Below are 17948 nucleotides of genomic sequence, written 5' to 3'. Positions count from 1 at the left end.
AGGGGGGGGTGGGGGCGGGGGGCCCCGGGGGGGGGGGAGCCACTATTGCAGAGAAACATCCACTTGTCAGCATGGAAATCTTGTAGTGGAGCCAGCATTTGAAATTGGAGGGGGGAAGGCGCTTCATGTGTCTTAGATGATGGGATTGGATGGAGATAACCTTTGACATAAGGACAAGCAAATTGTGCAGTAATGTGGAAGAAAGACAGTGCAATGAGTAAAGTAGAGAGAGAAGATCATTTGATGGATGGGGATAGTGGCCTGCAGAGATAACCTGTGTTTCTGCCCTCCGTGCCTAGAACGCATTGCTGCCGGCAGGGCTCAGGCAGCGGGATCAGACGCAAAAGCCACCAACCGGCCCGTTCAAAAGGGAGGAACTTATGGCCCACCTAGAAAAGCAGGCGAAGGACGTTAAAGACAGAGAAGACTTGGTTCCTTTCACGGGTGAAAAGAGAGGTATGGTCATCCTTTGCACCACGCTGAGTGCGTCATGCTGAAGGTAGAATGGGTGCACAGCAGAAGGGTTGTTTCTGACCCATGTTACTAAGCACAACTTCATTTTGACTCCATTGGGCTGGTGGATCTGCTGTCTCTGCTGTCTAGCCCCAAGCCAGGCTGACTAATAAACTGTGGTGTGCCCAAGGGGTCCATGTGCTTGGCGATTTGGGTACCACCTGGTCTGTTGTTAAGTGATGGACAGAGGCTGTACCACTGTGCAGCCTCTTTCCGTCCCCACCCCACTGCAGCTGTATCAAGCTCTGGGGAAGACATCATCTTCTGTCCTCTATCGTTCCTCCTCTGCCCTGTCCTCCTCTGAGCTCTGCAGGCTGCGCTCTGTCTTCCACCATTGCCTTTCATGCTCCATCCCTACACTTTGAACTTCATCTTTGTATAGGGAAACTCCACAGCTCCCCTCAGCTGTGATGATCCCAACAGTTCCTGTCTAGTCTTTATCACCTTTTGACAACAACAGCCTCATTTCCCAGTCTCCTGCAGCTTGCATGCTTCTGTCTTCCTGCACCGTACCATGCAGCGGCTGCTGCACCCCTGCTCTTCATGGTCCTGGGGCCTGTGAGCAAGGGATTTTTTTTTTCTTGTTCTCCTGGGACATTTCCCATTATCCAAATGACTTTCCTGCTCCTATTAGCACTCTGAATATCATATAACATGGGATGTGGTCTGGTCATTCCTTGCCTCTGGGTTCCAGGAACTTCTCGGCAGCTTTTTTTGTCTCGCTCTGTACCACGGTACCCCTGCAGCAGAAGATCTGGTTGTATGCTGTTCACACTACTGGTTGCCCCATGTCAAAAAAGAAGAGCATGAAAATGTGAACATGTAAGCATGTTTCCCAACTGAGGTCTTTCTCAAAGCTGCCTCCTCACTGATCCACAAGCCTCTCTGAGAAAGAGCTTGTGTTAAATCTGTCCATTTAATAGATTTGAGGTGGTATATTTAGCCACAAAAAAAAAAAAAAAAAAGACTTCTCCTTGAAAGAAGTAAATGAAAAGAGTAAATTGAGTGCCATCAGGAAGAGCGATTTAGCAACTTCAAATGTACCCTGACCCAGTGCTGGCTACCCACCTGGCTAGCCCAGCAGATAGGAGCAGTGCTTCACAGGAGACGGAGGTATTTCAGGCATTCTGAGTCTTCAGCTTCTGGTCTGAGCTAATTATAATTCAATCTGATGTGATCTCAATCATATTAAACATATTTTCACTTGTAACATGCTGTTGAACATTGACTGTGAGCCAGAGATTAAATTATATATTCACAGTTGTGGCAGAGCTGGAAATAAATAACCACGATTGCAGTTCGGACGGTGATTTTCTAGTTTGCTCTCCCTGGTGCTCTCCCTGGCCATGCTGCTGGACAGGGTAGGAGTGGGTGTGTTATATCTCTCTCTCTCTCATAACATGCTGTGTTTTATATAATGCTGGTTTTGCATGCACCATTTAATATAAAGTTCAAACTTGTAATAAAGCATGACTGAGATATGAAACTTTCTAAAATTAAAACCCAGAAGTTTCAATGACACTGAGATGTCAAAAGGCGTTACTGCATGACACCAGAATAAGTTTGCCCGGTTTTTCCTATTACCTGATGAACCGACCAGATGGTATATTCAGTTTGCTGAGCCATATGTCCAGTGGGACAACAGTTCCAGGTCTTCGCACTGAGCCAGAGCTGAGGGGGCCAGCCCTCCCCAGACATTTTGCTGCAGAGTACCCAGAGGTGCCTGGTGGTGCAGGCACACATGACACGCTCCCTATTTTTGTGAGAGCAGCTGTGTCCCAGGAGGCAGATTCCTGCCCTCTTCGTCAGGGCAGCAGCGCGCAGGCAGGAGATGGGCCGTTTTGCAAAAGGCTCTTTATAGCAGCCTCCATTTCGTACCGGGGGAGCCTGAAGCGCAGTTGCTTCTTCCCTGAGGCTAAATTTAGCCCCTTCTGTTTCTGCACATCTTCCCTTTGGTGCCACTGGCTCTGGTTTCAGAGGGGGCACAAAAATAGTCCTGCCTGGCATGCCAGGCCAAGAGCTTTGCACTCGCTATCTCTCTGCAGTGATCCTGGACTGTTTCAGGCGAGGGGTCTGGGATCCCTCCTCCTCCTCCTCTCGTCCCACAGCAGCACTGGGTTTACCCCACAGGCTGCTCCCTGCTGTGGTGCGTTCAAATACCACGAGCCTCTCGCCTTCCTTTGGTGGCGGGGGCTGTCACAGGTAGGTGGCCTGTTGTGAACTCGCAGACCTGACCCGCTCAACCTCTGCAAAGAGATCCACCTGCCCGTTGGTGGTGCGAGCAGTTAGAAGCTGGGAGCAGCCATGCAGCACCATGAACCTCGTCCCTTGCCCCACTCCTCCCTGGGATGCAGCCGGCTCCAGCAGAGGAAGAGTCGTGGCTTGCCCAGTGACCATCCTGGGCAGTGGGATGGGGGAGTGCTGAGGAGCCCACAGCATTCAGAGCAGGGCTGGAGCTGCGTTACTGGCTGCACAGCCCCGTGCCCACGTGGGCAGCCCCCATTAGGGAAAGGCCACAAGCAAGCAGCTGAGATGGCAGCTTTGTGTTACCAGCTGTACCTGTGGCTTTGCACCTTTGACTTACAGGGAAAAGACCTGTTCTTTGGCCTGTGCTCTCCCTGGAGATAGAGCACAGAGGTCTCCATCTGGCATGCCCTCTTTGTCTCTCCCTCCTGCCCAACTGTCCTTTGCAGCCAGACCAGCTGCTCCAAGCCTGCTCCTCCTTGCATCCCATGTGCTTGCTGGATGACCGACTGCTATCCCTGCCTGCTGCCAGAGCCTCTCCACCACCTCCTTTCCACCCTCTTGACTAATGTGCCATCTGCCCTACCACCGTGCATTGCAGTTAGCAGCAGGAGCTGTCTTAGTGGCAGGACCAATCTTACACAGTGCTGGATCCAGGCCACTGGCCCCTCTTGGTCCATGTGAGTGCTGGAAAATCTTCATCTCTTTTATGCAGTCTTCAAAGAAGTGAATTCCTGCAGGGTTAGGCTGTGTGTGGCTTTCTGAGTGCTGTGTGTTGAACATTGTCCTGTACAAATGTGCTGTTGGGATTTCGTAGATGCATCCCTCTGTGCAGGTGAAAAAGTCCAGCTCCACAGTTGGAGGTGTCTGGCAGGTGTCTCCTGGCTCACATCGCAGCAGGACTCAGACCAAGCTAATGGGAAGGCATTCAGTGTCTGTTCTGATTTTTCTCTAGGTCCTTGTGCCCCTTTTGTCCTTTCCACTGTGCAAATCTCACCCCAGGGAAATGCGTCTGCATGGCTAGTTGTGAAACAGGTGCTATAGCTATACTGAGAGTGACCTCACTTTGCATTTATAGGAAAAGCTTGGATCCCCAAGCAGAAGCCAATGGATCCCGTTTTGGAAAGTGTGACTCTGGAGCCGGAACTGGAGGAAGCCCTTGCTAATGCCTCTGATGCAGAGCTCTGTGACATTGCTGGTAAAATAGTTTCACGTGAATTGGGGGTTCAAGTTGTTCAGCTACTAGTTTCTTTTTGTTTGTTCTTTGTGGGAAATGAGCTATTGAGCTTTTTGCTGTTTATCTGAATGCTGTCAGTTTTGACAGGATTTATTTCTCTGTTAAAAAAGAAGTGTATATTTAAAGTTACTCTCAGCCCATGTGATTTAATCAGGAGCGTGGACCGAAGCTGAGGAGAGAGAAGAAGGATTTATTAAGGGAACAGAGTGTTCTGTTTGATCTATTCTCCTGTCTCTGCCACTGAATCTTGCAAATTGCAGCCTGTCACCTTTAGGAGCACAGCTTTCTTCAAGCCCAACCTCTAGGAAACAATCAAGCAGACCCAGTGAGAATGTGGATTTCTTGTGCAACCTATTAAAGGAGCTGTTGGGTTAGAGCAGTCTTTCAACAGATGCTCGGGGCTGCTGTTTGTTAAAGAGCTTTTCCAAAACATTTTAAAGCTACGGATTTCTTGCGATTTGTGTGGTCGGTCAGTTTTGTGAGTGTTGGCTCAGTGGTGAGGAAATCCAGCATTAAAAGCCCGGTGTACTTCATGATGACTGAGAAGCAGGTCGGCATGCAGAGCGAGCTGGATTGGAGGACAGAGCAATTGCAGGTGCTGTTTGAGCCCCAACAGCGTGCTCTTCACCAGGGTGAACAAGACCCGTGCAAACCGAGAAGGACTGGCCTGGTCCCTGTCTGAGGGGTTTACGCCCCCATGCGGGGTAGGTTCAAGCAATGTCCCACTGCTGCTTTCCAGGCAGTGTTGTCTGAGTGGAGGTGACCTCCTGCAAGACGCATTGCACTGCCACTTTAGAGATGACAATATTGGTAGCTTGCTGAAGCCAGTGGCGTGGACTTAGCTTTGTGACTGGGATAGGATACACCTTGGCCAGAGGCGCGTATGAACACCCCTTTGGTGCACACATGCCCCTGCTAGTCTAGCAGTCGATGAGTATTTCAGTGCTAGTGGCTTCTTCTTCCAGTTCTGTCTCCTTCAGACTTCCATACTCCCTAGCAGTATCCTCCTTGCCAGAAGTCTGTAAGATAGCGTGTAGAATAACCACACCAACTAGACATCTTCTGCATAATAATATCATATTCTGGCTTAGAAATCTGTTTCTGCATTAAGGCTTCCAGTATATGTGCCCTGGCCAAGCATTGCATCTCCAGGTTTTGCTTTTTTGCTGTACTCCCAGAGTCCTGTGAAGCCCTATCCTATAAACTCTGCCTTTCTAAGCTCCATATCTGTGCAGCAGTTATTTTCACAGAGAAATGCTGTTCAGGGCAGCTTGTTCTGCAATTGTTGGGAGAATATACTTGAAGTGGCAGCAAGAGAACTAATGTGATACAAGCCGTGCTTGTGACATTGTATTGTCAATATCTCAATATTGACAGTGACAGCATTGCTTTTCCAAGTTTGCTAAGGCTATGAAACAGCTCCTGCCTATTTAGCAAGGCTCGTTGTTAGCCGTGGTGTCTTGGATCCCTTCCTTGGCAAGGCCAGTAGGATAGCTCTTGTGGGTGGCTCTCAGCAAGTCCTGGAAGGGCTCCTGTGCTTTGGTCAGCTGGGGAAGGCAGAAATGGGATGTCTTCGTTCTGCTTGAGTTCTTTTGGATAATACATATTAAGCACCAGAATTACAAACAGCAGCTCCCTTTTGTCTACCAGCACAAACTTTAGCCCCCAAAACCCATGTGGTGATAACAACAGATCCTTCTCTCTGTCTGCAGTCCAAATATTCAGTCCTGGCTGGTGGAGAGATCTCATTGTCAGAGTAAGCTGTGTTTGGGGTGTATGTGTGTCCCCAAAATGCTGAGCCTGCAAATTACTTTTCTGAGCTGTAGTGCACTCCTGAAAATTTCATCTGTGAGTACAGGGCAGAGAAGAGCGCTGGCTCAAATACAAAGAAGCAAACTCAAAGTGCCCAACCTCACTCAGACTTTCAGACAGAGACTGCTTGGCTCTGTGCAGTCCAACTGGGGATGTGCTGGCGGGGGTGTAGGAAGTGGGTGGTGGTGTTCGTTGACCCCGTTTGCTGCAGGCTGTCCTGCCTGTGCAACCCAAACCTGCAGTCACAGTGAGCTGTCACAATAACAGATGCCATCATGCGATGGACCTCAGGGATATCCTTCTCTTGCAACTCCCAGCCCTTCTTGGCCAACCACGACTGAGCAAATGGTGACAGACTGGTGCCAGCCAAACATAAGAGGAGCAGCTCATGGGAAAGCAAACTGCCTTTGTGGTGGCATGTTTGAATTTTAGGGAGAGATTTGTCTGTTATTTAATTTAACAACTGTACCCATTCAGAGGTCAAGATTTGCTCAAATGTGTCTGTTTATAACAGGTATTCACATGTCTGCATTTTTATTTAGAAAGTCATATAGTTATTAAAAAAAGAGTTGATTAAAAAAAGTTTATTTTCAAACATGAACTTACTGTGAGTAGCAGGGTTATTTTTATAAACTGAGTTTTCGCCCAAATGTTTCTAAGCTATTGGCTTCCCACTGCTCATTTGCAACTGGTAAGAATGTCAGCAGATCCCCCTGGGCATGTTTCAATGCACATTTGCACATTGGTTTTGCAGTCATGAGCCTGAGATACACAAACTGGCAGAAGTCTGGCTTTTGGGCTCTTACAGTCTTTGAATTTTGTTCATACCATCACTTTCTGCATTTCAACTGAGCCAGCAGAGCTTCAGCTTCTCACAGTGTCAACTTCCAAGCATACAGAGATCAATTCAAAGCACACCACCACCACCACCCCGCTTGTTGTTGAGTAAAAACATGATGTGCGTCACTACGCTTTGGATGACAGTCACCTCTTATGTTGCTGACTGAGGGCTCAGTTTGGTTCTGTGTGCAGCACAGCTCATCTCAAAAACTGGATTGTCACAGCATGTGGCACATGCCCAGGTGAGCAAGGGCGATGAGGGTATGGAGGCTCCCGCTGGACTGGACCACTTACTTTAAATCCTACCAATGGCAGGTTTTTTGTGTTTTATTGTCTTCCCCTCACTAGTTTTGCATGATGCTGAATCAAGCCAGCTACTGGGAGTACTTGGCTGTTTGTCTGTGGTCTGCAAGATGATGTTCCTCTTCTATGACTCAAGCTACATTGGAATGAAAAAGGGACAACATTTTATCCCTGTTGTGTATTTATGACAGCTGGGGGGCTTGGTACCACCTTTGTACGTTGTTTTGTGCTTGCACTGGGAAAGGTAATGCACTACGGACCCCCGTCCTGGGCCACACAGCATGTATGTGTCTTTTCCTGGCTTTGAAGCCTACAATAACTCAAGTCATGTTCTCCTTTCTTTTTTCTGTAGCCATCCTTGGTATGCACACCTTGATGAGTAACCAGCAGTACTATGAGGCACTGGGGAGCAGCACCATTGTGAACAAAGAAGGGCTCAACAGTAAGTGATTTAGATTGTTAGCAGGCTGCAGTGTGTGCCTTTGAAGCTGCTAGCAGAGGCAAATTAGGAATTATTTTTAGGCTGAAGGTTGGAGCCATGAATGTCAGAGCAGCCTGTAATTGCTGGGGCCACCTCTGGTGCACCCTTGCCCTGTGTGAGCCAGCAGTCTCAGCCGCTGCCCTGGCACCATCTGGGAGCTAGCACAGCCCAGGGAGCAGCCCCACGTCTGCCCTCCATCACCCAGTTTTGGACCCTGAGAACATGTGACAGCAGACACCGGCTGTGCTGCGCTGGTTGGCCCCAGTGCTGAGGAATATTTCTGGATGCATGTGAGCGTAGGTGGAGCTGAAGAGTGCTTGTTCAGTCTCTCATCTTGTGCCTGTTTGTTAGGTCATGCTTCCCTCCACCAGCATTGCTTCTGGAAGAGGAGAAACACACTTTCAGTTTCACATGTCTTGCTTTTCACTTGCAGGTGTGATTAAGCCCACACAGTACAAACCAGTTCCTGATGAGGAACCAAACTCAACGGATGTGGAGGAAACTCTGAAACGAATACAAAGCAATGATCCTGACCTTGAGGAAGTCAACCTTAACAATATTATGGTATTTGCTCCTTTCTACTCTCCTCTCTTAATAACAGGACCAAACATTTGATACACAAAAGAAACCAAGTCTGCTTTGCTGCACAGAGTAATACCATAACACAGTGTGCAGCCAGACAAGAAACACCAGTGCTTCCCATCTCCATTTTGGGCAGCAGGGGTTGTTACCTGCTGTGGGACAACAGTGTGGGGTTGGTAGCAGGAGGACTGTTCTAGATGCCTGGAAGAGCAGAGCTGTGTTAAGGGCAGTTTGGGAGACCTGACTCCAGCCTGTCTGGTTAAAGGCGTTCTAGGTTGCTTTAATGGTTTAGTCAGGCACATTTGGTGGAAGGGCTGTTTATGTAAGATAAAATGGTGGGAGGAAAAAGGCTTCATAATCTTGACACTTGCCATGAAAATATGAAGAAACCTCCCTTGCAGGTAGCCCTGTCCATCTCCCACCCATCCCTTCTGTGGGATCTTTTTACTTCTTGTCAAAAGCAAATCAGGACGCAGCACCACATCTTATGTTGCCTCTGGGACTCATACGCATACTAAAAAATACAGTTTTCATTGTGTCCCCCAACTCCAGGACCCCCATTCCATGAGGTCCGTTGAATGATGACACATTCAAATGCAAGAACGTGGTTAACTGCACATGCACATTAAAAGCACTTGTGCCATGCCACCTGCACCTTTCTATAACAAAAAGATTTTTACTTTCACATATTTGATTCTGGCTAGTGACCCTGAACATCCCTTGAAGACACCAGGCTGAGGGTCTGGCAGGCTGGCAGTTTTTTTGTGTGTTGGACTCATGACTTTGGGACACAGTTTGGAGAACTGAGGAGTGGTGGTAGAGGTGGTAGCCTGCTGGGCTCTGTGTTATGGCTCTGCAGATGGCTTTGACTGTCTCAAATGGTGGGATCCAAATGGTGTGGCAAGAAGTCCAAGCTGAGAATACCACTTAAAATTTTAGACAAGTGAAAATTTGTGCATCTGAAAAGGATATCTAAAGTGCTTGATAAGTTAAAAATACGCATTTTCTAGGAACTCAGAATAAGCAGGATGGATTTATTTTCTGGGCTGAGACCTAGCATGGCTGATGGCCTGACTCATATAAAGCAGTCAGAGGTGTTTGTGGTTTGTACTACAAGGAGATTGTTTCAGGTCTCTCTGGATCAGGCCCTGTAGGTGGAAATTTTCCTGAACATGACAGGAATGTTCCTCAGTGCTGTCATTTGTGTTAAAAAGTGCAGGAGCGGTGCTTTGTAGGCTCATGGATTCTAGTTACATACATCCCCCCAACACTTGTGTTCACAAGTAGTTGAATTCTGGGCAATTGAATTAAATGGCAGAGACTTTGTAGCTTCTAATCAAGGCAGTGAGCTATCAGCAGAGCAGGAAATAGGATGAAGACATTGCTGTGCTCCTTAGGCCTTGCTGATTATAGCAAGGGAACTTGTAAAAACATTTATCGACCTCTTCCTAAATTACTTCCGTGCATTTGGTGATCCAACCTTAAGAAATTTGAAGTATCGTTTAAATGTATTACATATTTCTTCATATGGATGATGGCCTAACACAGGTTTTCTGCATTTCTTTTCACAGAATATTCCCATACCAACTTTAAAAGCTTTTGCAGAAGCGCTGAAAAGTAACACCTATGTGAAGAAGTTCAGTATAGTTGGGACACGGAGCAATGATCCTGTTGCTTTCGTAAGTACTGTTGGCTCATTGTCATAAAGTTGTGACAGCAGCTGTTCTTGGGCAAGGTGTTTTCAGAGTTACTGACTGACTACTTTTGTACCTTACGGTGCATTTGGCATGTTCTGCACCTCTGGCGTTTGGTGCAGGTGCTTCAGTTTCGGGAGCACAAGTGAAAGCCAGGCAGGCTTCAGTTCCTTCACTTCCTTTTTCAGCTGCAGAGATTTCAGGATACAACCCTTTAATCCCATTTGGTCTCATATTCATCCTCAAGGACCATCTGAAAAAGGAGCGGGAGACAAGAACTGATTTCCTCGTGGCATTTTGTAAAAGCAGTTTGTCTCTCTTGATTTACGCTACATCAAGGCTACCCCATTTGTTTCTGTTGGTACAAAGCCGTACGCTGCTGTGTGCGCACACATCCTTCCCCTTGCACACGTCTGCTCTGGCTGTCTTCCTATATTCCTTTGTGCAGACCTGTGCAGAAGCAGGACTCTGCATTTCTTATGCGTGGCCTCTGTGCATGATAAAGGATCTTTCTGGCTGCTGCGAGTGGTCTTAAATATCGGTGGGGATGCAGAAAGGTGCTGAGCTGTTCTGCCTGGCTCTCATGCTACCTTCCAGGCTGCATCCTCCAGCACCACTTCAATGAATTTTTGCTCTTGTTCACCCAGGCCATCCCTACCTACCTCCACACACAAATGTGTGCACCATTTCCTGTTAGAAAAAAACTTCTTTTTGGAGTGTGAGTACAGCTCTCACATTCTTTCAGGAACCTTGGACTGGGGAATAAGCCTGTGCAGGCAGCACTGGCGCTGCTTGAGGGCCTCTGGGGCACCATGCAGTGCTAGGGGAGCTTTGAAGCCAAATGTTATATGAGGGGGTGCAGGTCAACCCTGCTGCTTGGGCATCACTTTCTGGTCCTTCTCTTTAGTGATGTGGATGGGTCCTTCCATGCCGCTTATGAAACGAGATCATCAGGTCAGGTTGGGGGGGTTGGGAGCGTGCTAGCCCACTTCTAGACTTACCTGGTAAGGGAAGCAAAAGTGATTAATGTGGTTGTGATGTCACTTGGGAGGACGTCTTGGATGTGGAGGACCTCTTGTTGTTGGAGACAGGTGCTCCTCTTTCTGCCTGCTGTGATGGGAAGCATCTCAGCCCCACACGGAAGGAGCAGTGCAGGCAGGGAGCCCATCAGGCAGGAGGCAGGGCTGACGCTGGGCAGCATCCCTGCCATCTCCATGCTGGTTTTAGAAGAGGGACAGGTGAAGCTGTCACAGGCAGCTGCAGGTGTGCACTGTCGTCTTTTGGGTTGGCTGTAGGGGTTTCTCCCTACGAGGTTTTGCTGTGGCCTCCAGCATGCTCATGTTCAAGAATCCCCCTGCAACAAGGGGGAACCCACTTCACCGCGCACAGAGCTTTAACATCTGGGGGCAGTGAAACTGCTTGGCACACGTGGTCCTCCCAGTGTCCTCCGGAGGCAATGGCAATTGAAGCCTTGCTGCTCTGGAGTGCTCTGCCCCTGCCTGTCTGACTGCCAGCACTTCCCACCCACCTCTGCCCACAGGCACTGGCAGAAATGCTGAAGGTCAATAACACACTGAAGAGCCTGAACGTGGAGTCAAACTTCATTTCTGGGTCAGGGATCCTGGCTGTTGTTGAAGCGCTCCAGGGTAACACATCGCTCGTAGAGCTGCGCATTGACAATCAGGTAAAGCGTGGGTGAACAGGAGCTCTGATCAACTGAACGGGTCCTGGTTGCAGAAAATTGAGTAGCTGGTCAAAGTGGAGGGTGGCAGCCTGCCACCCCTGCCAGGTTGCTTTGGAGAGGTTTCAGCCCCTTGTTTCTGCTGCAGTTCCTGGGCAGTATCTGCTGCTACCTACAGTAACTAACGAAGGCTGTGGCAGTGCAAGCAGCTTTCCGTGTTCCTGGTGCTGCCCTGGAGGGCAGTGAGGTACTTGTCCAATATCACACCTTGCTTCCAGCTCTTGTGGGGACTTAAATGATAATGTATATTTAGTAAAACTTAAATTTTTGCTAGAATAAAAGGGAAGGAGGAGAGCTGTAGAGTGTGCAGTGCTACAAATGCTGTGGAAAGCTTAGCTCCTCCAGAAACCCACAGGGTAGTAGTAAAACACCTGAGCTGTGTTTCAGGGAGTTCAGGGGCAGGTGACTGGGAATTCAAAATCATAGTTTCTCCAGATCTCTCTTAGCTGAACATCTGTCCAAGACACAAAATTTCTGGGCAAGAGGACTTGTGGGAATGTCTGCTGGAGGATTGGAGCCACTGGGTTGTACCAGGAACACGCCAGCAGTTTGTTTTCCCAGCTCCCACGTCAGAAATGCCAAATGGACCAACAGGTCCAAAGGAGGGTGGAGACGGCAGATCTATGTGCTTGCTCTGACCTGACCAGCTTGCTTTTGTGTTTTCAAAAGAGCCAGCCCTTGGGCAACAAAGTAGAAATGGAAATCGCAAACATGTTGGAAAAAAACACCTCCCTGCTGAAGTTTGGGTACCATTTCACTCAGCAAGGTCCCCGGCTCCGCGCCTCCAATGCCATGATGAATAACAATGACCTAGGTGAGTCAGTCTGTCTACAAGCCAGGGAGCATGGGAAGGTCCTGTGGGCAATTCCTTGGTGGGAGAAGGGCAGAACTGCTCACTTGAAGGCTCTGGTGGATGTGCTTGAATTAGAAACCAGCTCTTGAAGGGCCTGATGATGTCTTGCCCCTCAAAGGGGAAAGCAGTCTTCACTGACTGGTTCCCTAATGCAGCTGCTGTTGGCCAGGCAATGGGTTGTGCTCCAAACCTGGAGACACTGTGCAGCTAAAACTCACAGAAGCAGCAGTGTTTTTGGCAGTAACAGTGGGTCTTGTTGGGAAGGAGCAAGAGCTGTTAACATGCTTTGGTACGGCACATTATACAGCATGTGACACATGGGTTATGAGCCACTAGCACTTTTGATTCCTGCCAACTGCTTGTCTTCCTCCAGCTTCATTCCCACTTTAACAAGGAGATGAAAAGTAGTAGAGTTGAACTTTGATGGCAGTGGGACTTGGCCCATCCCCTTCAGCAAAACAAATTGGAAGTGTTTCCAGGGAGAGGTAGGAAGCCATATGACTTTGAGTTATCTTTATACCTTCAATGAAGTGATCAGAAGTGCTTGTGAAGCAAAATGTGGGCAAGTCTGCAAACTGCCATTACAGCTGATGCATGCGAGCAGAGGCTTTCCATTGCTTGGCTACAAGCTGCCGTAGAGCACTGGAAATCAGTCCAACAGAGCAGTATTGAATGCAGCAAACGTACCAGCCACACTGTACTCAAGAGCTCCTAACTGCATAGGCAGGGTGGATACAAACATGACAGCACCAAACTCCGTCTCAGCAGTGGCAGACGATATATCTGGGGAGGAGTAAGAAAGACTTTGCAGATTGTCCTTTTAGGAAATCTTCTTTCAGGAGGAACCCCTCTCCCGGGCAGGTGGGTGTTTGCAAGAATCGGAGGGACAGAGCCAGCAGCTTCCTGGACCCAGTGCTAGGCAGAGCCTTGCTGCGAGCCAGAGGTTGGATTGGTGGCTCTCAGGGACACCCCGCCTCCACTAGTGCTGCTGGCTTCTGCCAGACACATCTAGAAAGCAAGGGCTAACAGGCAGGGTCTGGGAAAAGACCTAACGTAAAAATGCCATCTGTGAAAAAATGGTGGAAACTGGAACCATGTATTTTAATCTGCATGTGACTGACCACAAACAGGGTCTTCATGAATCAACTTCAGGTTTAAAAGCCACAGAAAAACAGCTTTAAGTGGCTGCCATATTTAGACAGATGATAAATATGTTGTGTTTTAAAAATAAATTAAGAAATCAATCTTTCTTCATCCAGTACTGTGCTCCTAGGAAGCACGGCCAAACATAGAGGTATATGCCAGTTCTTCAGGGACCACACAGAATATCCAGTATTACGGTTCACTGCATATTTATTCTGCCTGTGGCTGCATTCCTGGTCACTAGAGAACTGCACCAGGAAAGGCTTGCTATTTTTTGTCCTTTGGAACAGAGCAAGGTTTTTAATGACCATGCAGCACCTGGCATTCAAAGTAACCAGCTGGAAGATTCTAATCTAGTGTTTAATTGTTCCTGCTGTTAAGGGGAGGAATTCACAACCTGCCTTCCATGTAACAGTTGTGCATTTTGCCTCTTTGACCGTTAAGATCTGCCTTTTTTGTCTGATTTGGCTCTTGTTTGCAGCTCATATTCATCGATCTGACAGTCTCTGGCAATAGCATCTCAGCTCTACACCTGGACATTGTATAAGTATAGAAAAACTTTATTTTCCTCCCTGTCAGCAATAGCTCTCTGCTTGTGCTGTACTGTAGTGCTCTTGCCTACCATCAACCTGATGCTACCAGAACTTGGTTTTAGTCCTATAGCTTCTGTTCTCCAAGATGCTCTATATGAACCAATTATGAAGGCTTTTACATTCATTCTCATGAGCTAACTTCTGCATCCTCTTTATACTTTTTTTTCTCCTTTCTTCCTCCCGCACATTTCTTAAAAAGTCATGAGTGTACCTTTCAGAGCTGTAAATCAACTTTAAGAGTAGATATAAGACTGCTTTGACTATGTTAACCATGATCAGAGGGCCAGAGGCTAAACGCTTAAGATAAGAAATGATGGAGAATTACTTTAATTTGAAAGGGCAATTGAGAAAAACTAGCAAGGAAGAACTGTGGCATCTGTCTCCTGCTGTCTTTACATCAGTCAGCATCAGATCATACTTTGGCCAAAGTCAGATTATAAAGACAAACTGTGTGAAGTAGAATAAGGGAGCTAAGGCTGAAAGTAGCTTCTGGCCTTAAAATTCTTAGGGAGAGAAACCTCATCTTACCTTCCTTGATTTTAAACTGTCCCTGCTGCTTAAAGCAGGAATTCAGAAGCTGATGCTATCCTGTTTCTTTCCTGGCAGAAAGTATGTCTCAGCTTCTTTCCACAGTGGGTAAGCCAAGCCTGCCATCCATGTCTTCCTGTTGCATGACTGACTCCTCTTCCTCTTCTTTTTCAGTGAGGAAGAGAAGACTTGCAGAGTTGAACGGGCCTATTTTTCCCAAGTGCAGAACTGGAGTGTAGTTCCTGGCTATGGAGGTCATTCCCGGTGATCTGTGCTACACTGTGGAAATTGAAAGGCAATAAGTGCCTTTACAGAGTATTTGTGGTGCCTCAGTTCTGTTTTATGCGCTAGCAGTTTAAATTAACTAGTGGCTGTAGTGAAAGATTTTATCCAGTAGGACTGTTGATGTTTTCTGTAGAGTTGGAAACTATTCAAGCCAGTAACAACCTGCCAATTTTATGCAATCTCAGTTTAAAGTACATCCCAGTGTAAAAGTGACTCTTAATTAACCTGGGACCTAATTTTTCTATAAACTTCCTGCACGGTGTTTCATACAGTTAGGATGTGGTATGCATGACTGAAAGGTAAAACTGTTCCACACAAATTATAGAAGTATTAAAAAAATACTTTATTTTTTTTCCAAATTGATCTCAAGTAACTAAAGAGGAGCAACTAGTTTAACAAGCACTTCTACTATCTAAAAACATGGTTAATTTCAAGAATTATTAATTACAATTTTTACCGACATTTGCTGAGTCACTTAGTTGGAAATGCTGTTTCAAATGCATCCCTGTGTTTCTTAAAAAAAATTGATCCCCACCCCCTCATTAAATGGAATGTAAGGCCACCAATTATAAAAGAGTCTCAAAAATTGAGTGGTTTAGGATGGGTTAATATCCTTCTATCCTATGCATGTCTGAAAAAAGCAGTCACCTTTAGACCTGTGATGCAAATTCTAACCCCACAGAGATGGCCAAACTAATCAGACCCCTCCCTTCTAATCCCCTCTCCCTTCGGTTGCCTAATGTTAAAAGCATGTGTCCAGATATTCACTGGAAACAAGTCAAATTCCCTCTCTTCACTGTTTTGTCTAGCTGACCATGTCCGTTAATTAAATTTTGTTCTGCTAGGGATTGTTTCTTTTACTGCCACCCCGAATGCCTCCATAAATGCAACAGTTAAGTGTTGTGCCCTAGAAAAGCTGTTAAGTGAAATACCCTAACTCTGCACTTACACTGCATACAGTCTGACAGCTTTTTGTCAGACAAGTCTACTACCCGTCATCTACCCTGGGAAGAATCCCCCACAGGCTTGCATAGCTCCCAGACATGCAGTGGACTGGACCCAGCACTATCCCATCCAAAACTCCCTCTATTAACATGGCTGGGATCCTGCTTGGTAAGAAGAGTTTCCCAGCAGAAGCACTGCCATACTGAAGCCATATTCTTGGTCTGATGACAACATGTCCTAGAAAATGTTCTCACTTCCTAGAAACCTGCCTGTACACTCTGTTGAGAGTGAAGTTTTGCAGCCTTTTACACATATCCCAGCAAAAGTCTCACAGATTTCTTTCAAGCTTGTGCGCAAAAACCACCCACAATTTAGCTCTGACCAATGAAGCGGAGACACACCGTACTTTCAGCAATGTGGGAAACATATTTGTTGCTCTTCAAATCTTAATAAATGCGCCAGTAGTGTCAAATAAATACTTCACTACAGCTTCTTCCCCCACCCTGCAAGTTCCATATCAGAAAATGAAAATAATACAGAAGAAAAATACTTGAAAACATATTTAAAAAAAGAAAAACAACTGGCATACCTCCTGTTTCTTCCATATGCACTGCGAAGACTTCAAAACAGTCAACTAAGTCATCGAACCAAAGCCACACATTTTCAGCTGAGTCATCCACTCAGATTTGCATGGCACAGGCTCAGCTCTTCCATTGCCTTCAGAAGAAGATAAATGAATCTTCTTCTGGGAAATCCCAATGGCACTAAGAAACCCAGACATGCAGAGAGATGCATCTGCAGAGCAGGGAACACTACCATGGGTACCACAACAGCATTTTTTCCTGAATTAAAAAAAGTAGCCCTTAAAAAAAAAAAGAAAAGAAAAAAAAAGGCAATAACCTTGTCCTGTGTTTCACTGTAGCAGTGTCCAGTTTAAAAAGTAGGTTAAGCTGGCAGGATCACTCCAGGTTCCTCAGCTGATCCCTATAGAGCTGCTCTGCTCGAAGATGCATGTGAGAGCTGAGAGGCATCAGGCTTTGTGGTGAAAGGCATCGAACTGTGCAGCAATGGAGCTACAAAATGGTGATAATTAGGAGAAAATGGATCACTGCTTGTCCCAGCAGCTCTCCAGGAAAAGGGAGAAAGAGTCATCTGCTGACTGCAGCATCTGTCAGTCACAACCAATCCAGCTTAACTCTCACCTCTCCCGGAGTTAACGTGCCTTCCATCACTCATTACCACTGAAGTGCCTGGATCCCAGCACACAGCATTTCACATGGCAAGTCCTCATTTGTATTAATCTGACAAAGTTAATCCAGAAGCCAGGATATAGAAGCTGCTCGTGGGCTAACTTGCAAGAGGGAGGCTAAGAATGTCTCTTACTCCACCCTCCCGCTCTACAGCAGAGGAAACCTGGCTTTACAGGCCTGCATCTGTACATCTCAAACCCTTCTCCTCCCTTGCCTTAGTGCAGCAAGGACCAGAAGAGGCCCCATGGCTCCCCTGTGCCTTTGAGGTAGAATCTCCAGCTGCCAGGTGCTCTCAGGAGAATTACACCTTGAAGCGAGGTCCACCACGTGGCAAACAGCTAGCTAGCTTTCAGCATTTACCTCTGCAGAATTAAGTACCTCTAACATACAGGTTAAGTGTATTTGTGCAGTACTTTAAAATATACAATGGAAGCACTGAAGGTTATTTATCATCATGGGAGTTTCCAAAGTTCACATGTATAGTTATTGCATTCTGTTCTGATAAGTGATACAGAAACAGCCTTCCAAACAGATTAGTGTTCCAGACTTGCTGATAGACTGAATTATAAAATTGTGCTCTTTCTAGCCCAAGACATGAAGAAAAGAGAGAGCATAATATGCAAGTGGGGGCACTCCCATCAGTGCTCTAGACCAGGCCTCCAAGCAGAGCTTGCATGTTTTTCCACAAATATTGCAGTCCTCAAAAGCATAGATTAAGTGGCCAGCAAAGCTTGGGAGACAAGATGCCAAGGGACCATGGGTACTGCTTAGACTTCTGCTGAAGATGTTTACTGATAGGAATTTTCCCATTTCTTCTCCCGTACAGATTGTGCACAGATTTACTAAAAAATACCATCCTAGAAAGATTCCCAAAGAAGACATTCATAAGTTTTGCTTCATGAAA

The 17948-nt window shown here is 46.8% G+C and overlaps 1 protein-coding gene across 1 annotated transcript in view; it reads left to right on the top strand.

The window, feature by feature from the left end:
• The window catches only part of TMOD1 (tropomodulin 1), a 17096-nt gene extending 1897 nt beyond the window's left edge, over positions 1-15199 (top strand). Inside the window, exons 2-9 of the mRNA XM_010295881.1 lie at positions 300-456; positions 3836-3955; positions 7302-7391; positions 7864-7994; positions 9584-9691; positions 11247-11390; positions 12117-12261; positions 14739-15199. Of these exons, the coding sequence (XP_010294183.1) occupies positions 300-456; positions 3836-3955; positions 7302-7391; positions 7864-7994; positions 9584-9691; positions 11247-11390; positions 12117-12261; positions 14739-14803 (960 nt within the window). The 3' untranslated portion in view covers positions 14804-15199. The remainder of the gene's footprint in view (positions 1-299; positions 457-3835; positions 3956-7301; positions 7392-7863; positions 7995-9583; positions 9692-11246; positions 11391-12116; positions 12262-14738) is intronic.
• Positions 15200-17948: the final 2749 nt, after the last annotated feature.

The sequence above is a fragment of the Phaethon lepturus genome, unplaced genomic scaffold (assembly GCF_000687285.1).
Source record: "Phaethon lepturus isolate BGI_N335 unplaced genomic scaffold, ASM68728v1 scaffold19981, whole genome shotgun sequence".
Classification (NCBI taxonomy): domain Eukaryota; kingdom Metazoa; phylum Chordata; class Aves; order Phaethontiformes; family Phaethontidae; genus Phaethon; species Phaethon lepturus.
Note: the sequence above shows the minus strand (reverse complement) of the source record. Positions and strands in the feature narration are given on the sequence as shown.